Source organism: Aotus nancymaae, unplaced genomic scaffold, assembly GCF_030222135.1.
Source record: "Aotus nancymaae isolate 86718 unplaced genomic scaffold, 86718_ANA_hifiasm-v0.15.2.pri h1tg000040l, whole genome shotgun sequence".
NCBI classification, from domain to species: domain Eukaryota; kingdom Metazoa; phylum Chordata; class Mammalia; order Primates; family Aotidae; genus Aotus; species Aotus nancymaae.
This window is the reverse complement of record NW_026988454.1, coordinates 59385505-59412217: the sequence shown is the minus strand read 5'-3', so window position 1 is coordinate 59412217 and position 26713 is coordinate 59385505. Positions and strand designations below refer to the sequence as shown.

The 26713-nt window shown below is 36.4% G+C and overlaps 1 protein-coding gene across 2 annotated transcripts in view; it reads right to left on the bottom strand.

Moving 5' to 3' along the window:
- SEC63 (SEC63 homolog, protein translocation regulator) overlaps nucleotides 1–26713 on the bottom strand; it is a 92478-nt gene that overhangs the window by 27520 nt on the left and 38245 nt on the right. For both annotated transcript variants that reach the window (XM_021670499.2, XM_021670498.2), the window contains exons 3-14: nucleotides 25818–25932; nucleotides 22566–22678; nucleotides 16732–16793; nucleotides 16069–16127; nucleotides 14912–14962; nucleotides 12764–12872; nucleotides 10413–10507; nucleotides 10181–10313; nucleotides 8283–8375; nucleotides 6747–6901; nucleotides 5276–5423; nucleotides 1704–1786 (exon numbers count right to left, since the gene is read on the bottom strand). In XM_021670499.2, coding sequence (XP_021526174.1) covers nucleotides 1704–1786; nucleotides 5276–5423; nucleotides 6747–6901; nucleotides 8283–8375; nucleotides 10181–10313; nucleotides 10413–10507; nucleotides 12764–12872; nucleotides 14912–14962; nucleotides 16069–16127; nucleotides 16732–16793; nucleotides 22566–22678; nucleotides 25818–25932 — 1216 coding nt within the window. The remainder of the gene's footprint in view (nucleotides 1–1703; nucleotides 1787–5275; nucleotides 5424–6746; nucleotides 6902–8282; nucleotides 8376–10180; nucleotides 10314–10412; nucleotides 10508–12763; nucleotides 12873–14911; nucleotides 14963–16068; nucleotides 16128–16731; nucleotides 16794–22565; nucleotides 22679–25817; nucleotides 25933–26713) is intronic.

Sequence of the window (26713 nt, the reverse complement as noted above, 5' to 3'; positions counted from 1 at the left end):
TGTAACCCCAGCACTTGGGAGACCAAGGTGGATGGATCACTTGAGGTCAGGTGTTCAGGACCAGCCTGGCCAAATTTTGAAACCCCATCTCTATTAAAAATACAAAAATTAGCTGGGCATGGTAGTGGGTGCCTATAATCCCAGCTACTTGGGAGGCTGAGGCAGGAGAATCTCTCAAACCTGGGAGGCAGAGGTTGTAGTGAGCCAAGATTGAGCCACTGCACTCCAGCCTGGGCAACAGAGCTAGACTCCACCTCAAAAAAAAAAGAAAAAAGAAAAGAAAAGATGAAGGAAATATAGGCAAAATGATTGGACTGGATTTAACAAAAAAGCATGAGACAAGTACCAATCTACATTTAAGTGCATACATGCACATATGCACTGTAAAGATCCAGATGGTAAATATGAGCATGAAGAAAAACAGGAGAAGATACACAACAACAAGATTACGCATTCTGGTCATCTGAGGCTGACAAGGGGTTTTCTTAATGAAACAAAGGGGCCAGGCACAGTAGCTCACACCTGTAATCCCAGGTGTTGCGAGGCTGAGGCAGGTGGATCACCCGAGGTCAGGAGTTCGAAACCAGCCTGGTCAACATGGTAAAACCCTGTGTCTACTAAAAACACAAATATTAGTCAGGCATGGTGTCACATGCCTGTAATCCCAGCTACTCGGGAGGCTGAAGCAGGAAAATTGCTTGAACTCAGGAGGTGGAGGCTGCAGTGAGCCGAGATCATGCCATTGCACTCCAGCCTGGGAAACAAGAATGAAACTCTGTCTCCAAAACAAACAAACAAAAAGAATGAATATGAGGGAGAGAAGGGATCCATGACAACAATATCATTTAGTTCTACAGGTATACATGCTATTAGGCTACATACAGGATAAGCCTCAAAATGAATCATCTCAAAATCGTGGGATTTTAGGTAATTTTAATTTCTTCCTATACTTTTGTGCATTGCTTAAATTTTTTCCGACAACATAAATTTTTCATATTATCAGGAAAAAAAGTTATTTTGTTTGTAATTCTTAGATTTTGAAATAAAAAATAAGAGTCAATTATCTATAGAACTGACTAAAAAGGAATAGGTGATGAAATTCTCATCAGTAACAACTTCTGTATAGTACCTCATAGCTTAAGAACTATACCAATGACCAGGCACGGTGGCTCACCATTGTAATCCCAGAACTTTCAGAGGGCAAGGTGGGCGGGTCACAAGGTCAGGAGTTCGAGACTAGCCTGGCCAACACAGTGAAACCCGTCTCTACTAAAAATACAAAAATTAGCTAGGCATAGTGGCAGATGCCTGTAATCCCAGCTACTCAGGAGGCTGAGGCAGGAGAATCACTTAAACTTGGGAGGTGGAAGTTGCAGGGAGCCAAGATCATGCCATTGCACTCTAGCCTGGGCAAGACAGAGTCTAGCTCCGTCTCAAAAAAAAAAAAAAAACTATATCCACATTACTTTGTAATGGTTATGTTTTATAGAGAATTAAACTATCACACAAAGGATTATATTCCAGGTTTTCTTAGTGTTTGTGAAAACTGTCTCATAAAAATTAATTTAAAATTTTAAAAGAGTTAACAGAAACTGCAAAATTCTTGGTATTACAACAGTTTTGACTTTGAGAATGAGAGAAATAAAATATAAAAGCTTTGATACAGAACTCTTAAAGCGTAAAAATACAGATAGACTACTTACAGCCATTGTTTGCCTTGTCAACTTAACCAACACTGTAACTAAGGATCCTACTGTGATGTTGTTGCTATCTTCATCATCCAACACTGTTAAAATTGAAGAAAAAAAAGCAAAAAATAACAACCAAGTTCTATGTCAATGCAAATAGCAAAACTTAGCTTACCCAAATTAGTTTGGTACTTCAGTATTTCAAGCATATTATATTTCAAATTTGTTTAAGAAATAACTAAGTGACTACTCTGTATAAGGCTCTCCAGTAGATGCTTTTAACAACTGATTCATTTAATCCTTCAAATAGCTCTACAAAGTAGTATTTCCACTTTTAGAAACTAAGGTTTAGCCAGGAGTGGTGGCTCATGCCTGTAATCCCATCACTCTGGGAGGTCAAGTCAGGTGGATCACGTGAGCTCAAGAATTCGAGACCAGCCTGGGCAACATGGCAAAACCCTGTCTCTACAAAAAATACAAAAATTAGCCAGGTGTGATGGCCCATGCCTGTAGTCTCAGCTACTCAGGAGACTGAGGTGGAAGGACAGCTTGAGCCTGGGAAGTGGAAGTTGCAGTGAGCCAAGATCACACCACTGCACTTTAGGGCAACAGAGTGACACCCTGTCTCAAAAACAAAAAAAAAAAGAAACTGAGGTCCACAAGTAAAATATAAAAATAGGGTTCTGTCACCCTATTAAACTGTACAAAGCTTACATTCACAAGATTTTACCTGTATGATCAACATCTGTCTGAATAAAATAAGGAAAACTAGTATTCCTAACCACACTATAGAGACTTATTTTTCCAAAGGCAAGAACATCAATATAATCTCTTTAAAAAGTATTTTTTCAATAAATGGTACCAAATACAATAAATGTTTTTGCAATTATTTCATTTTTAAAACCACATTTCCCACACATATCCCCAAAAATTCTACTATAGTTAATAAAACAAAACAAATAAAAATAACTCAAATATACCTTTCATTCGAATGTGGGCATTAATTCATTTTTTCTACAGATTGTATCTGTAAGACAGTTCTTCTGACATATTTTTACATACAGTTTTAAGTTTGTTATGTTTACTTTTCATACTGGTCCAGCATTTACTAACATACCCACCAGTTGAAGAAAATGGCCTCCAATAATCTACAACTGCTATCTCCATTACTGGCTATAAGGTGCAGCAGCTGGGTATCAACAAAGAGTATAATATCCCTTCTTCATCCTGGAAGTCTCCATTATCAAAAATCAAACCTGGGCCACATATTCATCTACATTTTTCATTTTGCACAGCTGTATGTGCACAAGTACGTCAGGTGAAATAACCACTATATGAATGTTGACTTGCTGTTTGGGGCTTTAAAGTGAAGAAAAGGCCTACAGGAGATTCTATTACAGATTCTAGCAATGTGGGGAAGGAGATCCCCCATCTCCAGCATTATTATCATGCAGATGCCTCTTTCCTGCTTCTACACTTCTACTTCTCCTTCATCAACTATAGCACTATTATTACGTAATTACGCAGCACTGCAAAAATATAAATAAATTGTCTATACAAGATGCTACGGAGTAGAACACATGGTAATACTTGTCGGTGAGACTGAACATTCTTAATTTCTACCTCCTATAAGAAAATCTCTTCTAATATTCATTTTTCTAAGAAGTATGTACTTGTGGCTGGCCATGGTGGCTCACGTCTATAATCCCAGCACTCTGGAAGGCTGAAGTGGGTGGATCACCTGAGGTTGGGAGTTTGAGACCAGCCTGGCCAACTCCATCTCTACTAAAAACACAAAAATGAGCTGGGCGTGGTGGCACACGCCTGTAATCCCAGCTACTTGGGAGGCTGAGACAGGAGAATCGCTTGAACCTAGAGGTGGAGGCTGCAGTGAGCCAAAATAGCGCCACTGCACTCCAGCCTAGGCAATAGAGTGAGACAGTCTCAAAAATAATAAAAAAAAAGAAAAGACGTGTGTACTTTTAACAGTTCTTAATATCAAAAAGTATCTCTAAGTCCCAAACTAAATTTTTATTTGGACAGTTTCATTAAATCAGCACAGTCCTAACTACAGGTTTTAGATTAGTATTTTTAAAGTCTGAAAACTCATGGCCCCATAAGGCAACCCCAACTCCCCACCAAAGCAAACCAAGTTTTCACATGTATGCTACACTCCAGCCAAACTGAAATCAGATTGCACTGTCCACCTTCCTTTCCCAAACATGCCAATCTTTGGGATCCATTTACCTCTCCCCAATTCCTATTAGAATACAACCTCAATAACCAGAGGCTTTGTCTTACCACTGCTTCCCTAGCACCTAAAAGAGTGTACAGCACTCGATATTTGCTGTATAAATAAATGGTACAAGGTCTGTGTCATTCACTTTAATGCTTAGCATGTTATTGTGTGGGTGTGTGTGTGTATGTGTGTTTAATTTTATAAAGACAAGGTCCCACTATGTTGCCCAGGCTGGTCTCAAACTCCTGGGTTCAAGTGATCCCCCTGCCTTGGCCTCCCAAAGTGTTGGGATTAAAGGCATGACACCACCTGCCCGGCCCTTATCTTGTTTTTAATCCTATTGCTTCAACTAGACAACAAGCTCTCTTTAAAGACACAAACCAGGCATGGTGGCTCACACCTATAATCATAGCACTGTGGGAGGCCAAGGCAGGTGGATCACTTGACCCCAGGAGTTTGAGACCAGACTGGGAAACATAGCAAAACCCGTCTCTACTAAAAATACAAAAAAAAATTAGCCAGGTATGGTAGTGTGCACCTGTAGTCCCAGCTACTTGGGAGGCTGAGTTGGGAGGATCACTTGAGCCTGGGAGGCAGAGATTGCAGTGAGCTAAAATCACACCACAGGACTCAGCCTGGACAATACAGTGAGACCGTGTCTCAAAAATTATTTATAAATAAATAAAATAAAGACAGAAACCATTATTAATACATCCCTGTATTCTTGGTACCTAAAAGAATATCTCATAATAGTAACTTAGTGAATGTTAAAGTCAGACCACCACCACAATGAAAGAATGGAGCAGACGGTCTCTAATTCTCTCAGTATTCTAAAACCATTCAGATATTGAAATAGAAACACAGGACAATTATATAGGAAGAAAATTTTCCCTCAAAGAAAATATATAGGTAGGGCAAGAAAAATCCATGAAATGTGGCATAAAACACAGTAATTTTCAACATTTAATTAACATAAATAAGTTGGATTTTTAAAATTTAGTTTTAGAACTAAGCAGCTATTTCTTTCACACTAATAATATATTTCAAATATCCTATTGTTTTATTATGCCTAGAAGTCTTCGACATTCTTTGGAAAGAAATTCCTAAAAGTTGAACTACAGAACAGAGTGCTCAGACTTCATCCCATTATGAGGATAATGAAAGTAGGACTCTATCAGTGTTCTCAAACTATTAGGTATAAATCATTTTCCAACATAGTAAATCTGACAGGTAAAGTCTAATAACAAGTTACGTCATTAAATAAAGTGTTTTGAGAATCTTGAGTCAAATAATGAGAACCAGTCTATCAAAAGGGAAGCAACGTTCAACAGGGAAACCTCCCACTTACCCTGTGATTTTATATCCATGGTCACATATGGAAAACTCCCAAGGACAGCCATAACCTCTTCATATTTTTCGTCTTCAAGGAAGTGCAGTAGACTGTGACGATCTGATTCTTTTAAACTCACCAAATCCTGGATAGTTTTAATTTTATACTGAATAAAAAAAAGAAAATGCATAATTTCTTAACTCACAAAGCTTTTCATAAAAAGAAAAGTACTCACATGTTAACTAAAACAAAACCCAGCAACTTTTAGAAAAATGTCGATTAATGTGCATTTCAAAGCACAAAATCACTATATAGCATTTCATCATGATTTTCTACAAGAAAGTTTCAATTAAAAAATTTTAAATTATAAAGTTAATACAGGCTTTTTTTTTTTAACTAGAAAAAATAAAGTTGGAAGGAAAAAATAAGAATCTTGACTCAACCAAGAACTTTGTCAATTGGTATCCACAGTTTATTTTCAACTTTAATAACAAAAACCTTTAATTAGCAATTAATAGGTTTACTATTAACAAATCTTTAATAATAAACCTTTACTTTTACCTAATAAAAGTAAAAATAAACCTCAATAAAGGTACACTTTCAAGGTTTTACTATGCAATATTCTCATTTTTGTTATTCTTGAAATACAGCTGTTACTGCAGTAATATCCATCTTGGCAAAATGGTTACTCAGGAGTGTATTCTTTGATTTTCCAGCTGTTTGGTGTCAGTTATTTTTCACTTTCAAAGACTCAGATTAGATTATGAGGCATATAAAATCTCTGCTTTTAGATTCTGAAGTTTTAAATTATGACAGCATATGAACAAATTTATAAGGGGAAAACAATTACTTCAAAGGACAGAGAACTCTGATACAAATTTCCAACATGCATTTATTAATTCTACATTAATATACTATCAAATCTAATGTCTATTCTCTGCTCACTTTAGCTATTATATAAAAAATGTTTAGAATCTCCAAACAGAATTGTAATTTCAGTTTCATGTATTTCCTCAAGTTTTTCATTTATACAAATTTTTGTTATACCTTAAGATTCATTATCATATCTCTACTACAGATTACATATTCTAAATAAGAACTGTCTTTATTTTATTTATTTATTTATTTATTAAATGTTTTTGTTGTTCATACTCAACCAGTAAACAACTGCCCAACCTTTAAGCCAAGAATAAAATAACTGGAAAGTAGACAGTACATTTATTTTAGGTAACACAATATAAGGAACCAACTGTTGACTGCTTAAATGCACCAACCCCCAAAATTGTAAAACTACTTACAGTAGTAAAATATTATAAAACAGCTACCTAGTCAAGGAAATGTTAACAGAACAACTTGAGACAAAGTTTTAAAATATTTAAGACATTCTAAATGTAAAAAATGCATAGTTTTCCAGAAAACTTTTATTTGTGTTACCTTTAAGTGACAGGACAAACTGCTGAAAACTGACTTTAAAGTAGCAAAGAATTACCTTTTTATGATTAGAAACCCGTCTAAGATTGTCCTCTTCAATATGAGGGAGCTGCAGAAGCGGAGACTTAAATTGCTGAAGTCCCTGAACAGCCATCTGAGAAAGCTTCATGCAGTTTTCTAAGGATGCCAAAGTTGGAGCACGAAACTCCCTTTCTTAGAAAGAATAGAAAAAAAAAGAAACAGGGCTGGACTTTTTACATGTTCGGGAGTATACAATTCATCACAAAAACGAAATTCACACTAAATCCTTAACACCTCAAATTTTAGGATCATTGTGAAGATTTTCCTTTAAAAGTTACCAGAGAAGACACTAAAAATAAGCAAACTTCATCAAATGAACATTTTCCAGCAACAAACGTTAACAGAAAAATTATTTGCCTCACCTCAAATAACAGTAAATTATCAGACATTATCAACATCACAAACATGACACCATGACAAGAACCAACATCACCCATAACAACAAACCATAACAACTACCCTCTCGTTCAAGGGTATTCCTTATCATGACAAGCACCAACATCACCCTTAACAACAAACCATAACAACTACCCTCTTTTTCAAGGGTATTCCTTTCCATTACCGACCACAAATCCCCTCATTCTTTGCCTTCCATCCAAAAAAAAGGGCTAGGCACCTTTAGGCCTGTGGCTCATAACTGTAATCCCAGGGCTCTGGGAGGCTGAAGTGGGAGGATTGCTTAAAGCTAGGAGTTCGAGACCACATCAGTCTGGGCAACAAAGTGAGATCCCACCTCTAATGTAGCTGGGTGCTGTGGCATGTGCCTGTAGTCCCAGCGACAGGAGAGCTAAGGCAGAAGGACTGCTTAAGCCCAGGAGTGTGAGCTATGATTACCCTACTGGACTCCAGCTCTGGAGACCCTGTCTAAAATTAATTAATTAATTACTTATAAAAATTACATGACATATGAATCACTATCATATCAGTTACATATTTCAAATTCACTATTAGAAAAAATAATGATCTAACTCAAAAATTATTCAAAGGAAAAGAAAGTTTTAAATCTCTGCAAACAGTTGAACAATAAAAGAATTTCAAAAACACGGTGACCAGCACTTTGGGAGGTACAGGCAGGTGAATCATGAGGTCAGGAAATCGAGACCATCCTGGCCAACATGGTGAAACCCCATCTCTACTAAAAATACAAAAATCAGCTGGGTGTGGTGGTGCATGTCTATAGTCCCAGCTACTCAGGAGGCTGAGGCAGAAGAATTGCTTGAACCTGGGAGGTGGAGGTTGTAGTAAGCCTAGATTGCATCACTGTACTCCAGCCTGGGTGACAGAGCAAGACTCCATCTCAAAAAAAAAAAAAAAAAAAAAGTGAGCTGTGATAAAGACTTTAAATAATAGAAAATATGGGAAAGAAATATGAAAAGCCAGGAGCAAAATTGAAAAACTCACTGAACTGGTAGACAGAATTACACTGAGTACGCATAAATCCTAAAATATGACGTATAATCTGTATATGCTTGCAAGAAAAAGTGTAACGTAATTAATCATATTTCCTCCTCACCTTCACGGCTCCGGGCCATTATTATTAGTTGGCAGATTACATTCACCATTTCTTGAAGTAGGGCAGGACACTTTTTTAGCATGAACTGCTGATCTACAAAACAATAAAAAATCTGAAACAAATCATTCTAATTTTACAGTTAAAGCGTCTTTATCGCTGTGGCCCAAAACTAAAAGTTATGCCACAAATACTTTACATGAGCTTAGAATTTTACAGATTGAATGGAAGAGTTTCTCCTCAGTATTACTATGTCAAAAATCAGCCACAAAACCCTAGTTTAGATTAGATGTTTCAAAAGCAAATTTTTAATATCATGATGTTGTGCTTAATAAACTAACTCCCTATCTTTTTTTCCAAAACAGTTGTAATCTTAAATTTAATTTTAATCTTGCCATAATTAAAACCTTTAAGCACTTAACTTATTAAGTGCTTAAGTGCTTATTAGCTTTATTGTGCACTTAAGTTTCTGTAAGTATAAGACTTCTATAAGTCTTTGAACAGGTAAGTCCAAAGACTGAGAATTGATGTCAACTAAATATAGAGGGAGAGATGAGAGAGACAGAAGAGAAGAGGGCAACTTAGAGAGAGACTTTCACTTTTACTGCATACAATAGTTAACTATTAAGAGCATCCACTGGATTTGGTACTCAACAATGATTTATTTTCTGCTTCTTACAAATAATAAGTAAAAATGGAGATGCTTATGTATCTGTACAGAACATTAGCAACAGAATTACCAGTTAATTTAATATTTCAAAGCAACTCCAATGATAATGCCTAAATAGTGTTCCTTCATTCCACCATAAGTATCCTGTCCTATCACCAATTACTAAGCATCAAGTGGCCTTATTTTCAGAGGTATTTGATTGCATTACTGGCTTAAAAGAGGTGAGGGATGGTAGGATATCGTTCAAAAAGAACACATTTCCTAGAGATAATAACTTTCTTTTAAAACTTTAATTGAAATAATGTAGGTAAAACAGAGATAATAATTAAATTAATGACATCCTTGGAAACACTGTTATCTCAATCAACTACTTTTCTTTTAAGCAGAATACACGGCTTCAAGTACTATGAAGCTTTAAATAACTATAAACCAGACATTATTGGTAAACTGTTGGAGGAAGCATGTAGATGGTGAAGTGTGGTGGTGGTTATGAAATCCATCTTGTTCCCTCCAAAAACTTAGAAAGTACTTTAAAAGTATCATTGGTAACTTTTGTATAATCTCCAATTAACTAAACATTTCTCATACAGAGCATTCTCTCACCTTGAACCACTAAATTTTAATACTTGCCAAAACGTCTGGCTTACTTAGATCTTCTAACCATTTGTGAAATAATTATGTAGCATGTACATTTCTTTTTAAAAAGGTTCTTGAGCAATTATTTGGCCAAAAAAGAACAGCAACAAAAAACATTGCATCACCATGCTATGGTTTGGGTCTGAGGCCCCACCCAAATCTCATGTTGAATTGTAATCCCCAATGCTGGAGATAGGGCCTAGTGGGAGGTGACTGGATGGTGGGGTTGAGGGGTGGGGAAGGAGTTCTCCCTTTGGTGCTGCTTTCAGGACCCAGTTCTCACAAGACCTGGTTGTTTAAAAATGTGTGGCACCTTCCCCAAAAACTCTCTCTTCTTCCTGCTCTGGCAATGTGAAGAGGCTTGCTCTGGCTTTGTCTTCTACCATGAATAAAAGTTCCCTGAGGCCTCCCCAGCCATGCTTCCTATATAGCCTGCAGAACCAGGAGCCAATTAAACCTCTTTTGTTTATAAATTACCCAGTCTCAGATATTTCTTTAGAGCAATGTGAGAACAAACCAATACACATCATTAAGTCTAATTAAATCTGCTGCTTTGTTCCCACTAAAACTCTGTAGATACCAGAATCACAAATACCTTCTTCAAGGGTCTCAGGAATTTTCATTCTAGCAAGATGAGACAGTAAAAGAACTCTGGCCTTCAGGCTATACGGGCAGGTAAGTGGAGGCTCATTCTTCTTTAAATTAATGCTGCCAATTTCTCTGATTAGCTAGAATAAATAAAATAATTATTCAAAAACACTTTTTTTAAAAAAGTATTCACTTTCATACCTAACTGCTCATTGGGGGATTTGGGAAATTAGCCTAACCTGTGGTATTTGAATATTATCTGTTGGTCTGCTTGTGGCATCTTTATTATACTGGGGATCAAATTCAGAAGCTCCAGCCAAGACCATAAGAAGACCTAAGAAAACAAAAGAAATATGAAGGTAAATAAATATGCTCATTTATTAATTCCCGCTCCTGAGATACTTAATTCACTTAAAAGTGAAGCACTTTTCTAAACATGCACAGTGCTAAAAATTATCTGAACTCCACTACTGACAAGTATTCATTTCTTCCCTAAAATAGTAACATCTTGCTTTTTAAAATGTACACAATATCAACCGCCACAAGTGAATAGAAGTATACATCAAATAAAGCACACCAAAGCAACTGGAGGCATTAAAATCACTGAAAATAGCATCCAATCTCTAGACCTCAGCCCATGTTCCACAGAAACTTTCTGTAGAAATTAGTATTCTGTGTTATATTAATAACTTATGTGAAAAAGGGGAGTCCTATGGGTAAAGCTGAAAATAATGTAAACAAGAGTCAAAGGTTTCTTTATTACATGACTTCTCAAGGCCTTGTGCATTGTAATTTCCAAAAAACATTTATTATGGAACCTGAGATGATTTTGTGGAAATACACACGATTAAAACACACAGGCCAGGCACAGTGGCTTACGCCTATAATCCTAGCACTTTGGGAAGCCAAGGCGGGCAGATCATGAGGTCAGGAATTCGAGACCAGTCAGTTTGAGACCAGCCTGGCCAATATGATGAAACCCGGTCTCTACTAAAAATGCAAAAATTAGCCAGGCATAGTGGTGCATGCCTGTAATCCCAGCTACCTGGGAGGCTGAAGCAGAAGAATCACTTGCACCCAGGAGGCGGAGGTTGCAGTGAGTTGAGATCGTACCATTGCACTCCATCCTGGGAGATCAGAGTGAAACTCTGTCTCGGGGAAAAAAAAAAAATACATGTAATGTACTCACAAAAGGCAGGATAGTATAGAAGTAAATGCATAGATCTTGGTAGGGAGACAAGAGCAAAACTCTGTCTTGGAAAAAATAATAATAATACATGTAATGTACTCATAAAAGGCAGGATAGTATAGAAGTTAAATGCATAGACCTTGGTATTTTGTCACTTCCCAGCTAAATGACCTAGGACAATATTCTTCATATCTGTTTATCTCAGTTTCTTCATATGTGCCTGACACACTGCAAGCACAGTACTTGCGTGAGCTATTACTAATACTACCCTCAAATGTTTACTTGATAACAACCATTCCTAAAACAGCTAAAGTAACCAAGAATGTGTAAAGAAATCCACCAGCTAAATAATGCTTCTCTGACAAAACTGTGTAAGGCTACCACCATCAGAAAAGAAACAGAAATCAAGATGATTGAGGCAAAAAGCACACTTAAAATTATAAACATGAAACGTTTTCATAAGGGAGTAAGTTTCTATATTAACATTTCAATCCAGCTTTAGGAACAGTAATATTTTCAATTATAGCAAAGTAGTATTAACTCATCCAGAAATATAAAATCTGTTCACACACAGTCATATGATCATGAGAAGTCTATCATTATTAAGAAAATTAGTAAAATTGCCAAATCCAAAATACAGAAAAGTCCATTTTGGTCCCGGAAACACAATTTAAAACTTACATTCTTTTTTTTTTTAAAGGAAGAATGGAGGAGCATCTGTGATTTCTGCAGAGTCATCATTCTGAAAGGCAACACTATATCTCCCAGGGATAAACTACAAAGTTTGCTTTACAGAATCAAAGAAAGTACTCAAAATAGTATTTTTTTCTTAAGAAATTTTTAAATAAGAACTGGGAATGAAATATTCTAGCAGTTTTCTTTCAACACACCTAAGGCTTTTTATTTTTACTACAATTAATACAGTATGACATAATGGTTTAAGGCTCAAGAACCAGACTGCCTGGGTTCAATCCTGGCTATCACTTACTGTGTATCCTCGATTGTGTTACTTTTCTGTGCCTCAGTTTCCTCATCTATAAGATGTACTTTAAAACAGCACTTACTTATGGAAGCAGAGCAAAAATTAAATGAGTCGAGACATGTACAGTCCCTAGCAGTGCCTGGCATACAACAAATAATAAATATTAGCTAGTATTACAAAATATGCACGCATAAAGGCTTATAGTAAAATTTCTGATGAAACATATGAATAAAAGTGAATAATGGAAATACAAATTAAGAAATGTGATAAGGCTACTGGCATTTTTTTCTAGCTTTAATTATATAATTTATCTACAAAACTATACAATGGAATTTCACCAGTACAGAGTCGTCAGCCCCACCACATAAGTGAGTTACAAAATAATGTGATTAACAGCAAAGTTACTTAAATGTACTTACGTTTCATATCCATATTTCGGGTTTTATAAACAAAGTATGTATAAATCTGTGTTGTACGTATTAGAATCTGGTCTCCACTATAGCGTATTGAGCGATACCACCAAGAGCCCTAAAACACAAATAAAATTAAACAAAAAAGAAAGTATAAAAACTATGATATCCTGGGCAAGGTGGCACACGCCTATAATCCCAGCACTTTGGCAGGCTGAGGTGAGAGGACTGCTTGAACCCAGGAGTTTGAGACTAGCCTGGGCAACATAGTGAGACAAAAGAAAAAGGAAAATGCAAACATTAGGTAGGCATGGTGGCACACGCCTCTACTCCCAGCTACTCAGGAAGCCGAGGTGGGAAGATTGCTAGAGCCTAGAAGGTCAAGGCTGCAGTAGCCATGATCACACCACTGCACTTCAGACTGGGTGACAGAGGGAGACTCTGTCTCAAAAAAAAGCAAAACGAACCCCTGATAAATGTTAAGTTTGATGCAAAATATGTTTTTGGTCAAATCTTCTAAATGTTCATAAACCAATAAAAATACCTGAGACTTACAATAAGTACCTCTTTGTTACATATTTCAAGTGGTTTCTTTTGTAAATATTTATATTGTCTGAAGCCTAAACACTAACCTAAGTCACTGCAGATAGATGATTAAAACGTTTACACTTAGGATAGAAATTCCTTAAAGACAAAAAAGGAACAAAACTACCCACTGCTATAAGCACCAAGCTGGTTCTTGACACATATAGCATGTCTTCAATAAATATTTAATAAACAAATGTAGGCATCATTTTACAGGTGACATGATACTTTCATTCATATTAATTAATATGACTGGATCCTCATAACAATCTTTTGAAGAAGGCAAAGCAACTTAACTATTAGGCTCACTACATGACTAAGAGGAACTCCAGGATCAGAAAGGACATAAGTCACAAAAGTAATAAATGGTAAAAATCATAAATTGTATGTCATCTCCATATTACAGTATTATATAGCTATTTCAAAAAATGAGGGCTGTTCTGTATGTTGCATTCCCACTATATTAAGCAAAAAAAGTAACAGGATAATGCATATGGTAAAATCTCATTAAAGGTTCTTTTTTAAGTGAATGTGTGTACATAAATGCATAGAAAAAGATTTGAAAGAGAAAATACCAAATTTAGCAATGATTCTTAAATAAATGAAGCTGAGGGTAGTAGTGCAGGAAGACTTTCATTTTAAACTTTAAATATATCTGTGTCAGCCAGGCATGGTGGCTCACACTGATAAGCCTAGTACTTTGGGAGGCCAAGGCAGGATAATCGTTTGAGCCCAGGAGTTTAAGACCAGCCTGGGTGAGACCCCATCTCTACAAAATAATCAAAAAAATTAGTCGGGCATGGGGGTACACATTTGTGGTCTCAAGCTACTTGGAAGGCTGAGGTGGGAAGATTTGCTTGAACTCAGGAGGTAGAAGCTGCAGAGAGTCATGTTTGCACCACCTCACTACAGCAAGACTCTATCTCAAAAATAAATAAATAACAAATAAAATTAAAATGGACAGTTCCTGTATTTAAAATATATATACATAAATACATACACACATACATGTATGTATATATATGTCTGTCTGTGTTAACTCAGTTGTAACTTTTGTGATTTTTTTTTTCTTTGAGACAGAGTCTCACTGTGTCACTCAGGCTGGAGTGTGGCCAGGCTGGTCTCGAACTCCTGCCCTAAACTGATCTGCCCACTTCATTCTCTCAAAGTGCTAGGATTACAGGAGTGAGCCACTATGCCCAGCCAATTGTGGGTAACTTTTGAGATGAGAGGATATACACATTAACATGCTCAAGTAATGTCACCTTTAGAAGACCTTTAAAAGTACAGTTACGTAATTTTTTTTTCAGTTGGGGTCTCACTCTGTGGCCCAAGCTGGAGTGCAGTGGTGGGGTCATGGCTCACTGTAACCTCAAATACCTAAGCTCAAGCGATCCTCCCACCTACCTCAGCTTCAGTGCGGGAATTACAGGTATGAGCTGTCTCACTCAGCAAGATTCTTAAATTCAAGGATCAATGGGTTATATTCTAACACGAATTAAAAATCTTATAGGAAGACTTGGAAACATGACAATCCCCTTTCCAAAAAACTTTTAAAGAGCTAGAACTTACCACAACAACTGGAAGAATAACCATAAATGCCAATCCATATACAAGTAAAACCTAGAAGTGAAGAGAAAAAGAGTTATGGCCTTCATCAGGTAAATTAAAACAACATCCATGAATTTACACAATGGGGGAGCCACTATTGAAAGCATTCCTCATGTATTATCTTGTTTAATCCTTATCCTCCAACTCCAAGAGAAGGCACCATTATTACCTTCCTTTGGAGGTAGAAAACCTGAAGTACGTATCAGTTACATAACTTGTCCTAGGACACAGCTAGTAAATTGTACAGCCAGGATTTGAACTCAGGTAGTCTGGCTCTAGAGTCTATGTTTATATGCACTATAATAAATTACCTTTTGTTATTTACTGACACAATATAAATAACAGCAGCAAAATAGTTTTGTAAATTACATTTCTCTTCCAGTCAGCAGGTACTTATATATCCACAACCTATAAGTAGTTAGTGCCTTGTAAATAAATGAGATAAGAAGTCCCTGGTGAAGGGTTCCTTTAGCTAAATATCAAGGAGCCACTTCACAATGCTGTTTACTAGCAATTTTTATCTACTGATTTTTCTCCTGTTATTTGATCCTAAATCTGGTAGTAACAATTCCTTCTCAACTATTCCTAATAACCAGAAGCAAAACAAACAAGCTTATGCTGCAAATGTATACTCCTTAAAGGTAACCAATTTTAATCTGCCACAAAATAACTTAATAGCCATTTTCAAAACAAATTACAGACTGTGTGGATTTTGTTTTTATTGCCTCAAAGACAGCTTGTAGACAGCTGTGGGGGGCCAAGCCAGGCAGATCACTTGAGGTCAGGAGTTCAAGACCAGCTGGCAAAACCCCATCTCTACTGAAAATGCAAAAATTAGCAAGGCATGGTGGCAGGCACCTACAATCCCAGCTACTCAGGGGGCTGAGGCAGGAGAAGCACATGAACCCGGGGGGCAGAGGTTGCAGTGAGCTGAGATCAAGCCACTGCACTCCTGTCTGGGCAGTAACAGAGCAAGACTCTGTCTCAAAAATAAATAAATAAATAAATAGCATACCAGTATTTTCTTTGTAATAGTTCTTCTTATTTACCAAGACAGATTGTACATAACAAAAATTTTGTCTAATACAGCCTAATGTGAATTATTTAAATGCACTCACCAGAATTGAATTTTTCTGGTCAACTATCCACGCTGGCAGGGCAATTCCAAAGCTTGTGGCTGAAATAAAAAAAAAAAAATCAGTTTCTGAAGAATCTCTACTTTCAGTTTTAATAAATATATTAAATATATTTGGGATCTATAAATAAATATATCTCAAAACTCACCCCCAAACACAAAAAAAACTTTGAGAAAGATTATCTTCTTAGTAGGCCCCCATTACACAAAAGTTTAGGGATATAGTTTATATTTGAAACTTCCAATTTTTCAAGAAGGAAAAAGAAATCCTGTGTAAGTACAAATTCCTTTTTTCAAGAAAATATAAACTATTTTATATGTCCTGAGTTTACATAAACACTATGAACGCATGGGAAAATGTGAAGTCAGTAAAGAAAAATTCATTTTTTTCCTCTAAAGTTTTACCAACTAGTAATTGGAAATGATAGTGATTATTTTTCTCTCCAAATCAACTTAAATTATATCTTTTAAACTAGTCTTTAGAAAAAAAAAATAAAGCAAAACTTAATGAGAGCTCAATTTATCTATGTTAAACTCCATGGTGATTATAAGTTTGGTAAGAAAATAAAATTATTCCTTTAATCTAGTTAACATTTTTAAAATATATACCATATTGCCAGTATTTTTAAATCATCATTTACCACACCTTGAGGCCCATCTGGATTTCCAAATTCTTCCCAATTTTTCCGGGACTCTTCATCAGTTAAACTAGCATCAAAAGAACCAAGTTACAAAATTAGAAAGCCACATCTAAAAAATAAGTACTCATATAGACAAACCCCATTAGCCAACCAACTCATTTCTTAGAAGATACTGATTTTGTGAATCAAGAAAAGTCAATCTGAAATCAGAAGAAAGGGAAAGGGAGGAGCAACAAATGCCGCATTAACAGAAAAAACTAACTATTGCACATTGATACTAATTCCTGGTTGGCCCATGGTTCTCAAGCTTAGCCAGTTCAACTAGATAAAACTTTAAAGGCCACTACATTTTCCAAGAAGGCAGGGAGAATTGTAGGGGATTATTTTTCCTTATACTCTCATATATTTTCCAAAATTTCTTCAATGAGCATGTTTACACATCAATAATGATAAATATGTATTGTTTTAAATATAAATTTAATTCATAATGGTAGTTTCCCTACAAAACAATAGCACCACATTCTGAAAGAAACAAATGAACACCACATGTAAAACTCCATTGCTGTGGGTAAGGTAATTTGCACCGTGCCAAGATCATAATTTTTTCCTAAGCCAACTGCCAGAAGAACTAGGAAAATTTCTCCTAAACAGCAGCTTCCTAACCCAGGTGATAAGAAAGTTAGAGTGATTTTAAGACACCTAAAAAATAACCCCTGACTTTGACAATGGCTCAAGGTATAGAGTCAAGAGTGGTTTCATTCCAGTTCCCAGTGAAGATGTTAATATCCTAATTCCTTAGAAAAATTTATAATGTAGTTAAGGAATATAAGGCAGACCCTCCTGACACACACACACACACACACACACACACACACACAAATGACCAATAAAGCCGGGCGCTGTGGCTCACGCCTGTAATCCCAGCACTTTGGGAGGCTGAGGCGGGTGGATCACAAGGTCAAGAGACCGAGACCATCCTGGTCAACATGGTGAAACTCCGTCTCTACTAAAAATACAAAAAATTAGCTGGGCATGGTGGTGCGTGCCTGTAATCCCAGCTACTCAGGAGGCTGAGGCAGGAGAATTGCCTGAACCCAGGAGGCAGAGGTTGCGGTGAGCCGAGATCGCGCCATTGCACTTCAGCCTGTGTGGGTAACAAGAGTGACACTCCATTTCAAAAAAAAAAAAAAAATGACCAATAACATAATAAGGAAGACATTCTTGGAGACCAATTGGTAAAAGATAGCAATCTCAAGGACAAGTGCTATGCAGAAAATGTAGTACACACTTCAAAAGTCCTAATGGCACTGCTTTATTACAGAATAATATAGTAATTCACAGAGATAACAGCAAGCCATAAAACAGGAGGAGAGAAGGGACATAGTCAATATCCTTTACTAAGTACAAAAATAAATAAGGTAATATCTCCCAAACTTCTGACATTCACATGCCACTTTCACAATTTGCTATTATAACTGAGAATCCAATTACAAGCAAATTTCTTATTACACTTTGCAGATAGTCGTGTTTTTTAACAATTGAAGGTTTGTAGCAATCCTGCAACAAGCAATTCTATCAGTGCCATTTTTCCAAAAGCATGTGCTCACTTCATGTCCCTCTGTCACATTTTGGTAAGTCTCATAATGTAACTAATGTTTTCACTGTTGTTTTATCTGTTATAGTGATATGTGATCTGTGATCTTTGACATTACTATTATCATTGGGGGCTTGGCACACAAACTGCACCTGCAGAAGAAAAAGAACTTAATACATACGTGTTACAAATATTCCACTGACTGTCCATTCCCCCATCTCTCTTCCTCTCCTCATGCCTCCCTATTCCCTTAAAAACAACAAGATTCAAATTGGGCAAATTACCCTAAAATGGCCTCTAAATGTTCAAACACAAGAAAGACTCACACATCTCTCACTCTGAATCAAAAGCTAGAAATGACTAAGCTTAGTGAGGAAGGCATGTCAAAAGCCAAGACAAGCCAAAAGCTAGGCTTCTTGTGCCAACAGTCAAGTTGTGAATTCAAAGATAAAGAAACTTAAAAGTGAACACACAAATGATAAGAAAGTGAAACAGCCTTGTTGCTGATTTGAAGAATGTTTCAGTGGACTGAATAGAAGATCAAACTAGCCACAACATTCCCTTAAGCCAAAGCCTAATCCAAAGCAAGGCCCTAACTCTCTTCAGGTCTACGAAGGCTGAGAGAGGTGAGGGAGCTGCAAAAGCTAGCAGATGATGGTTCATGAGATTTTCCAAAAGAAACCCTCTCCACAACAAAAGTGCAAGGTGAAGTTGCAAGTGCTGATTTGGAAGCTGCAGCAAGTTATACAGAAAATCTAGCTAACATCACAATGAAGGTGGCTACACTAAACAAATTTTCAATGTAGATGAAATAGCCTTATATTGGAAAAATATGCCATCTAGGACTGTCATAGCTGGAGAGAAATAAATGCCTGACTTCAAAGCTTCAAAAGACAGGCTGACTCTCTTGGTAGGGGCCAATGCCACAGGTGACTTTAACTTGAAGCCTATGCTCATGTGCCATTCTGAAAGTCCTAGGGCTCTTAAGATCTATGCCTAATCTATTCTGTTGTTCTACAAATAGAACAACAAACCCTGGATGACAGCACATGTGTTGACAGCATGGATTACTGAATATTTTAAGCCCACCATTGAGACCTACTGCTCAGAAAAAAAATTATTCCTTTCAAAAGATTACTGCTCATTCATAATGCACCTGGTCACTCAAGAACTCTGATGGAGCTGTACAAAGAGATTAATGCTGTTTTCACACCTACTAATACAATATTCATTCTGCAGCCCACAGATCAAAAAGTAATTTCAACTTTTAAGTCTTATTATTTAATACACACACATTGCGCTGAGCAATGTCAGAGGCTGAGGTGGCCAGATCACTTGAGGTCAGGAATTCAAGACCAGCCTGGCCAACATAAAACCCTGTCTCTACTAAAAATACAAAAATTAGCCAGGCATGGTGAAACATGCCTGTAGTCCCAGCTAATTGGGAGGCTGAGGCAGGAGAATTGCTTGAATCCAGGAAGCAGAGGTTGCAATGAGCCAAGATCACATCACTACACTCCAGCCTGGGCATCAGAGTGAGACTCCATCTCAAAATACATACATACATAAATACATACACACACTTTGTAAGGCTATAGCTGCTACAGACAAAGTGATGCCTCTGATGGATTGGTAAAGTAAGTTGAAAATCTTCTGGAAAGAATTCACTATTCTAAATGCCATTAAGAACATCTGTGATTCATGGGAAGAGGTCGAAATGTCAACATTAAGAGGACTTTGGTAGAAGTTGATTTTAACCTTCATGGATGACTTGGAGAGGTTCAAGACTTCAGTAGAGGAAGTCACTACAGATGTGCTAGAAACAGCAAGAGAACTAGAAGTAGAGCCTGAAGATGTGACTGAATTGCTGCAATCTCACGATCAAACTTGAACGGATGAGTTGCTTCTTACAGTTGAGCAAAGAAAGTAGTTTCTTAAGATGGAATCTACTCCTGATGAAGATGCTATGAACATTGTTGAAATGACAATAAACGATTTAGAATGCTACATAAACTTAGTTGATAAAGCAGTGGTAGAATGTGAGAGGACTGACTCCAATTTTGAAAGAAGTTCTACTGTGGGTAAAATACTATCAAACAGCATCAAATGCTACAGAGAAATCTTCCATGATGCAGTAAACTTCACTGCTGTCTTATTTTAAGAAACTGGCACAGCAAGCCCAACCTTCAGTAACCACTATCGTGATCAGTCAACAGTTATCAACATCAAGGCAAGACCCTCCATGAGCAAAAATAATGCAATTTGTCAGACTCAGATTACTAGCATTTTTTAGCAATACAGTATTTTTAAATTAAGGTATGTACATTGTTTTTAAAGACATAAGGCTACTGCACACTTAATAAGACTATAGTATAGTATACACAACTTTTAGATGCAGTAGGAAACAAAAAAATTTATGTGGCTCACTTCATTGTAATATTTGCTTTATTGCAGGCGACTGGAACTGAACCTGTAACTCCGAAGTATGCTTGTATTTACTAACATGTTTAAAATGAGTTCACAAAATTATACATCACTGAGTCCTCAAAAAACAGTCTCATATTTTACTCTTTCATTCAACATAAGAGCTGTATGGGGATGTACTTACCAAGAGTCCTAAAGAATCTGATTAATTTTTATCTCTTGCAAGATTAATACCCAAGAAATCACTGAATCTAATTTTACATACTCTATCCTGCTTCCCAAAAGTTTGCACAAATGTTCCTCAAACTTTATAAATACACAGACATATATGTGTGCATATAATGTATATGTGAATATATCTATCTCACAATAACAATGCACCTTACCTATGTCTGCATCTAAGCCAACAAGGAAAATGATTTCGAAGTTCTGAAAAGATTCGTGAAGAAAGTTTCTGAGCAGTAAAAAAAAACGACACCTTAAAAATCCACATCTCAACAAGTATAGTAGTTATTAACTAAGAATAATCTTATGTGAAGAATTCTAAAAAGAAAAAGACACCAAAAACTAAGTACTTAAAAGTAAAAATTAAACTTGTCTTTAAATAGCTTAAATGAGATAAGCTACAAATTGCCAAAACAATAGAAATAGATCGGCCAGGCGAGGTGGTTCACGCCTGTAATCCCAGCACTTTGGGAGGCTGAGGCGGGTGGATCACGAGGTCAAGAGATCGAGACCATCCTGGTCAACATGGTGAAACTCCGTCTCTACTAAAAATACAAAAAATTAGCTGGACATGGTGGCACGTGCCTGTAATCCCAGCTACTCAGGAGGCTGAGGCAGGAGAATTGCCTGAACCCAGGAGGCAGAGGTTGCGGTGAGCCGAGATTGTGCCATTGCACTCCAGCCTGGGTAACAAGCGAAACTCCATCTCAAAAAAAAAAAAAGAGAAATAGATCAAGCCTAATTTAAAAAAATCTAGAAAAGAGAACAAGATCTAAGTATTCCCTCCTCTAATCAAGATGCTAATAAAATAGCTCAATTAATTTATCATTCACCACTTAATTTAGTCAAATCAAGTTTACGTGGCAAAAATTAAAGTTTAATTAAATTAAGTTACCACATTAGGGCTGCTGTGTAGTACCCTAAATAGCAGACTCAACATGAAGTAAGCACTTGGAAAAAGTGTATGACAACTACTTTACTATTTTATTAAAACAGAAAACTATCTTTTTTTTTTTTCTTTAAGAGATGGAGTATTGCTCTGTCATTGAAGCTGCAATGCAGTGGCATGGTCATGGCTCACTGCAGCCTTGACCTCCCAGGTGCAAACAATGCTCGCACCTCAGCCTCTCAAGTAGCTAGGAATACAGGCACACAACACCACACATGGTTAATTATTTTTGTTTATGCCTGTAATCCCAGAACTTTGGGAGGCCAAGGCAGGCAGATCACGAGGTCAGGAGACTGAGACCATCCTGGCTCACACAGTGAAACTCCATCTCTACTAAAAATTAAAAAAAAAAAATTAGCCAGGCATGGTGGCACGTGCCTGTAGTCTCAGCTACTAGGGAGGCTGAGGCAGGAGAGTTGCTTGAACCCCAGAAGCGGAGGCTGCAGTGAGCCAAGATCATGCCACTGCACTCCATTCTGGGTAACAGAGTGAGACTGTGTCTCAAAAAAAAAAAAATTATTTTATATTTTGGGCTCAAGTGATCTTCCTGCCTCAGCCCCGCAAAGTACCGGGATTAGAGGCATGAGCCACTGCACTTGGCTTATCTGTACCATTCTTAAAAATTTGTAATGGATCCTGATACTTACGCAGCATAAGCTTTTGCTATCCTCATGAACATAACCTCATCACCTCCTTTATCTGGATGAAACTTAAGTGACAGCAAACGATATTGTTTTTTAATTTCTGCTACTGTGGCTCCCTGAAAAATAAAAAAGCTTTCTGTTAGCACAAATAAGCACAATTCTGTAAAGAAATAATCAATCCTATTTTGAACTTAAAATATGAACTACTCAGTATTTTGAAAAAGACAAAATCCATTTTCATCCTATATATTTTTCCCATAAATTTAATCATATATATGTGTATATATATGTGTGTGTGTATATATATGTGTATATATATACACAAGTATAAATTTATATATATGTGTGTGTCTACATATATGTGCATATATACACATGTGTATATATGTGTGTGTATATATACGTATATATTCTTATGTATATATATACGTATATATGTATATATTCTTATTTATATATATACGTACATATATGTATATATTTTTATTTTTATATACATATGTACACACACATATATATACACATATTTTATGTACATATACACACATATATGATTAAATTTATGGAAAAATAGGATGAAATATAAATATATATACGTATATATATAAACATACACACATATACACATATAATGTGAAATATATACATACACATATAATGTGAAATATATATACATATATTTACATATATATGTATATATACACATATACATATACAAATACATATACATATATACATATACATATATATATATGTATATATATTTCTTTTTTTTGAGACAGAGTCTCGGTCTTGCCCAGCTGGAGTGCAGTGGCACGATACCAGCTCACTGCAATCTCCACCTCCTGGGTTCAAGCAATTCTCCTGCCTCAGCCTCCCAAGTAGCTGGGACTACAAGCACTTGCACGCCTGGCTAATTTTTTTGTATTTTTAGTAGAAACGGGGTTTCACCGTGTTAGCCAGGATGGTCTTGATCTCCTTACCTCATGATCCACCCTTCTCGGCCTCCCAAAGTGCTGGGATTACAGGCGTGAGCCACCATGCCCACCATTCATCCTATATATTTTTTAATAAAAACACTTATATTGTCCAATATATGTATGTTATTGAGCATCTACTATGTGCCACACAGTACACTAGACACTGGTATTTTGAAAGTGAAACCATACAATGCCACATTTACATAAAATAATACTGACATTTAAATATCAAAAAATATGCCAGGCGCAGCCTGTAATCCCAGCACTTTGGGAAGCCAAATCGGGCAGATCACCTGAGGTCAGGAATTTGAGACCAACCTGGCCAACATATAGTAAAACCCCATCTCTACTAAAAAATACAAAAATTAGCTGGGTGTGGTGATGCATGCCTGTAGTCCCAGCTACTTGGGAAGCTGAGGCAGGAGAATCGCTTGAACCCGGGAGGCGGAGGTTGCCCTGAGCTGAGACTGCACCACCGCACACCAGCCTGGCCAACAGAACAGGACTCCGTCTCTTAAAATATAAAAATGAAAAAAATAAAAAATATAAAAATATAAAAATATAAAAAATATAAAAATAAATATCAAAAAATAGACAAAATAAATCAAATCTGACTCAAAGAACCCTCAAATCAAAGGTTAACTTTCTAAGGAATAATCTGAGGAATACCTCGTTTCAGCTGCTTATCTGTTGTAGCATCAAGTAACCGTAAGTTGACCTTAATGGTTTTTTAATTAGTCTCAATTTCTATTAATAATTTTTTTTTACTTTTTATTGCCCTTTTAATCTTAAAATCTCCCTTAATGACTATGATCATTGCAATAGAAAAATCACATGATATGCAAACTTTTCTTCTACAAAACAGAAAACTGGATGATACACACCTTCCTTAGTTTGTACTATATGAATGGATCAAGCCATCTCTGAGCAAAGACTTGAAGCAAAACTAAGTGGTATGGGGGAGAAAACAGAGCACTAGACTGAGCTTGGCTACTAAGTAAGAAGCTTGGAACTCCAGATAAGACAAAAATTTTCCAGGTCTCATTTTCTTTTTCAAAAAAATTAACAGGGAGTACATACATATACTCAGGGCAACTTGAATATATGCTCCCAGGTTTAAAAAATTATCTATTTTTATAAAAGGCTAGATGACCTCTAGCATTAATTTCAGTTCTAACAATTCTACTGATAAACCCAAAAGACTTTTTTTTTTTTTTTTGAGACAGTCTTGCTCTGTCGCTCAGGCTGGAGTGCACTGGTGCACTCACAGCTCACTGCAGCCTTGACTTCCACAGTGGCTGGAACCACAGGTATGTGTCACCACACTCAGCTAATTTGGTTTGTTTTTTGTACAGTTGAAGGTTTCCCTATGTTGCCCAGGCTGGTCTCAAACTCTTGGCCTCAAGCAATCCTCCCACCTCAGCCTCCCAAAATGCTAAGATAGGCATGAGCCACTGCGGCTGGCCAAAAGACTAGTTTTCTATTTGGGACCCATTAATCAGGTTTAATCAAAAGATCAGCTAAGGGACACACTCAAGGTTAACCTAAATTTCTATGATAATGATATTAATTACACTAGTTTCACTTTAGTTTTAAAAGACAGGGTCTCTCTCGCTCTGCTGTCCAGGCTAGAGTGCAATGGCGTGGATCATGGCTCACTCCAGCCTCAACCTTCTTGGCTTGAACTATACTCTCACTTTGGCATCCCAAGTAGCTAGAACTATAGGCATGTTGCCACCACACCCAGAATTTTTTTTTTTACTAGAGACTGGGTATTATTATGTTGACCCAACTCCTGACCTCAATCGATCCTCCCACCTTAGCTTCCCAAAGTGCTAGGATTACAGGTGTGGCTATTAGCTCTTTATAAGACCCCCCACCTAGACTTTACCACACTGCTTAAGTGTCAATGAATACAAGGTCATATGATTTTTATCATTCAACTAACACAAATTAACTTCCCAGTTTTAACTTTGCATTAACCAGTATTACAGATCTCTCTTAAAAATACGCCTTTAAAAAATGTTAACCTCTCCTCTCATCTTCAAATATTCTTATATTTTAGCAATTGAAAACCAATTATTAATAACATAACAATCAAGTTACAGCTTAAAAATTAGAATAATAGAGTAGATTAAACATCTTATTTTAATAAAAAATTAAACTGACCAAAGTCTGATTTCTATAGGAATGGACAATTTCTTTTAGAATGAGGACCTCTAGCATTTTCATGGAATCATTAAACTAATGTGCATTATATAAAAATACTACTTACAGGATCCAAATTTAATACTTCATAAGGATTGTATTCTTGGTATTCTCGGTCTGTTTTGGAAACTTTATATGCAAGGAATAAGAACAATGCCCATCCTGCAAGCAGAACTATTTTCCTGTTTAGGAAAAAGATAAGTGAATAATAAACAAATACATCTGCATAGCTTTCCTTTAAGAGTCAAAGATATTATGGCAAGGTCAAGGCAAAAACTCTAAAGTAGTACCATATCACTATGCTACTGACTCAAATTCTACAATTGCTGGGTTGCAAGCTCCTGTAACAGCAAGGGCAGTGTCTTTTTCACCTCTGTATTCTTTATAATCCAGTACCGTGTCTATTATGTCATAGATTTTCTCAGTTGCTATTTGCACAATTTTAAATACAGAAGTGAATTCAACTTATTAAGTTATTGGACCCATTAAATTAGATCAAAATATATAAATACTAAGTAAATCATTTAATGTAAAAAAGAATTGCTCTGACATAGCAATTACACTTTTATTAAGATAAACTAGGAAAAACAATTGGTCATATGTGCAAAATAAATACATAGCCTTGTTTATAGCAGTAAAACTCTGGAAACAACCTAAGTGTCCATTCATAGGAACTGGTTTAATAAACCATTTTTAGAGAAATCATTAATTAAATTAACCACAAGACAGTCACACAATGCAACATGTTGTAGCCAGTAGTTATAGAAAGATGTTCAGAATAGGCTAAAATAAAGGTATAAAAGAACATATAATTTGAAAATAAATTAATTTCTGCTCCCTCCAATGTGTTCTGTTGAGTAAAAATATGAAAAAGTTTAATACTACCAGCACTGGAGTGGTTAAAGAAAAAGAGAAACTCTCATATACTATATACTGTAAAATAATATCTGGCAACAAGGTATT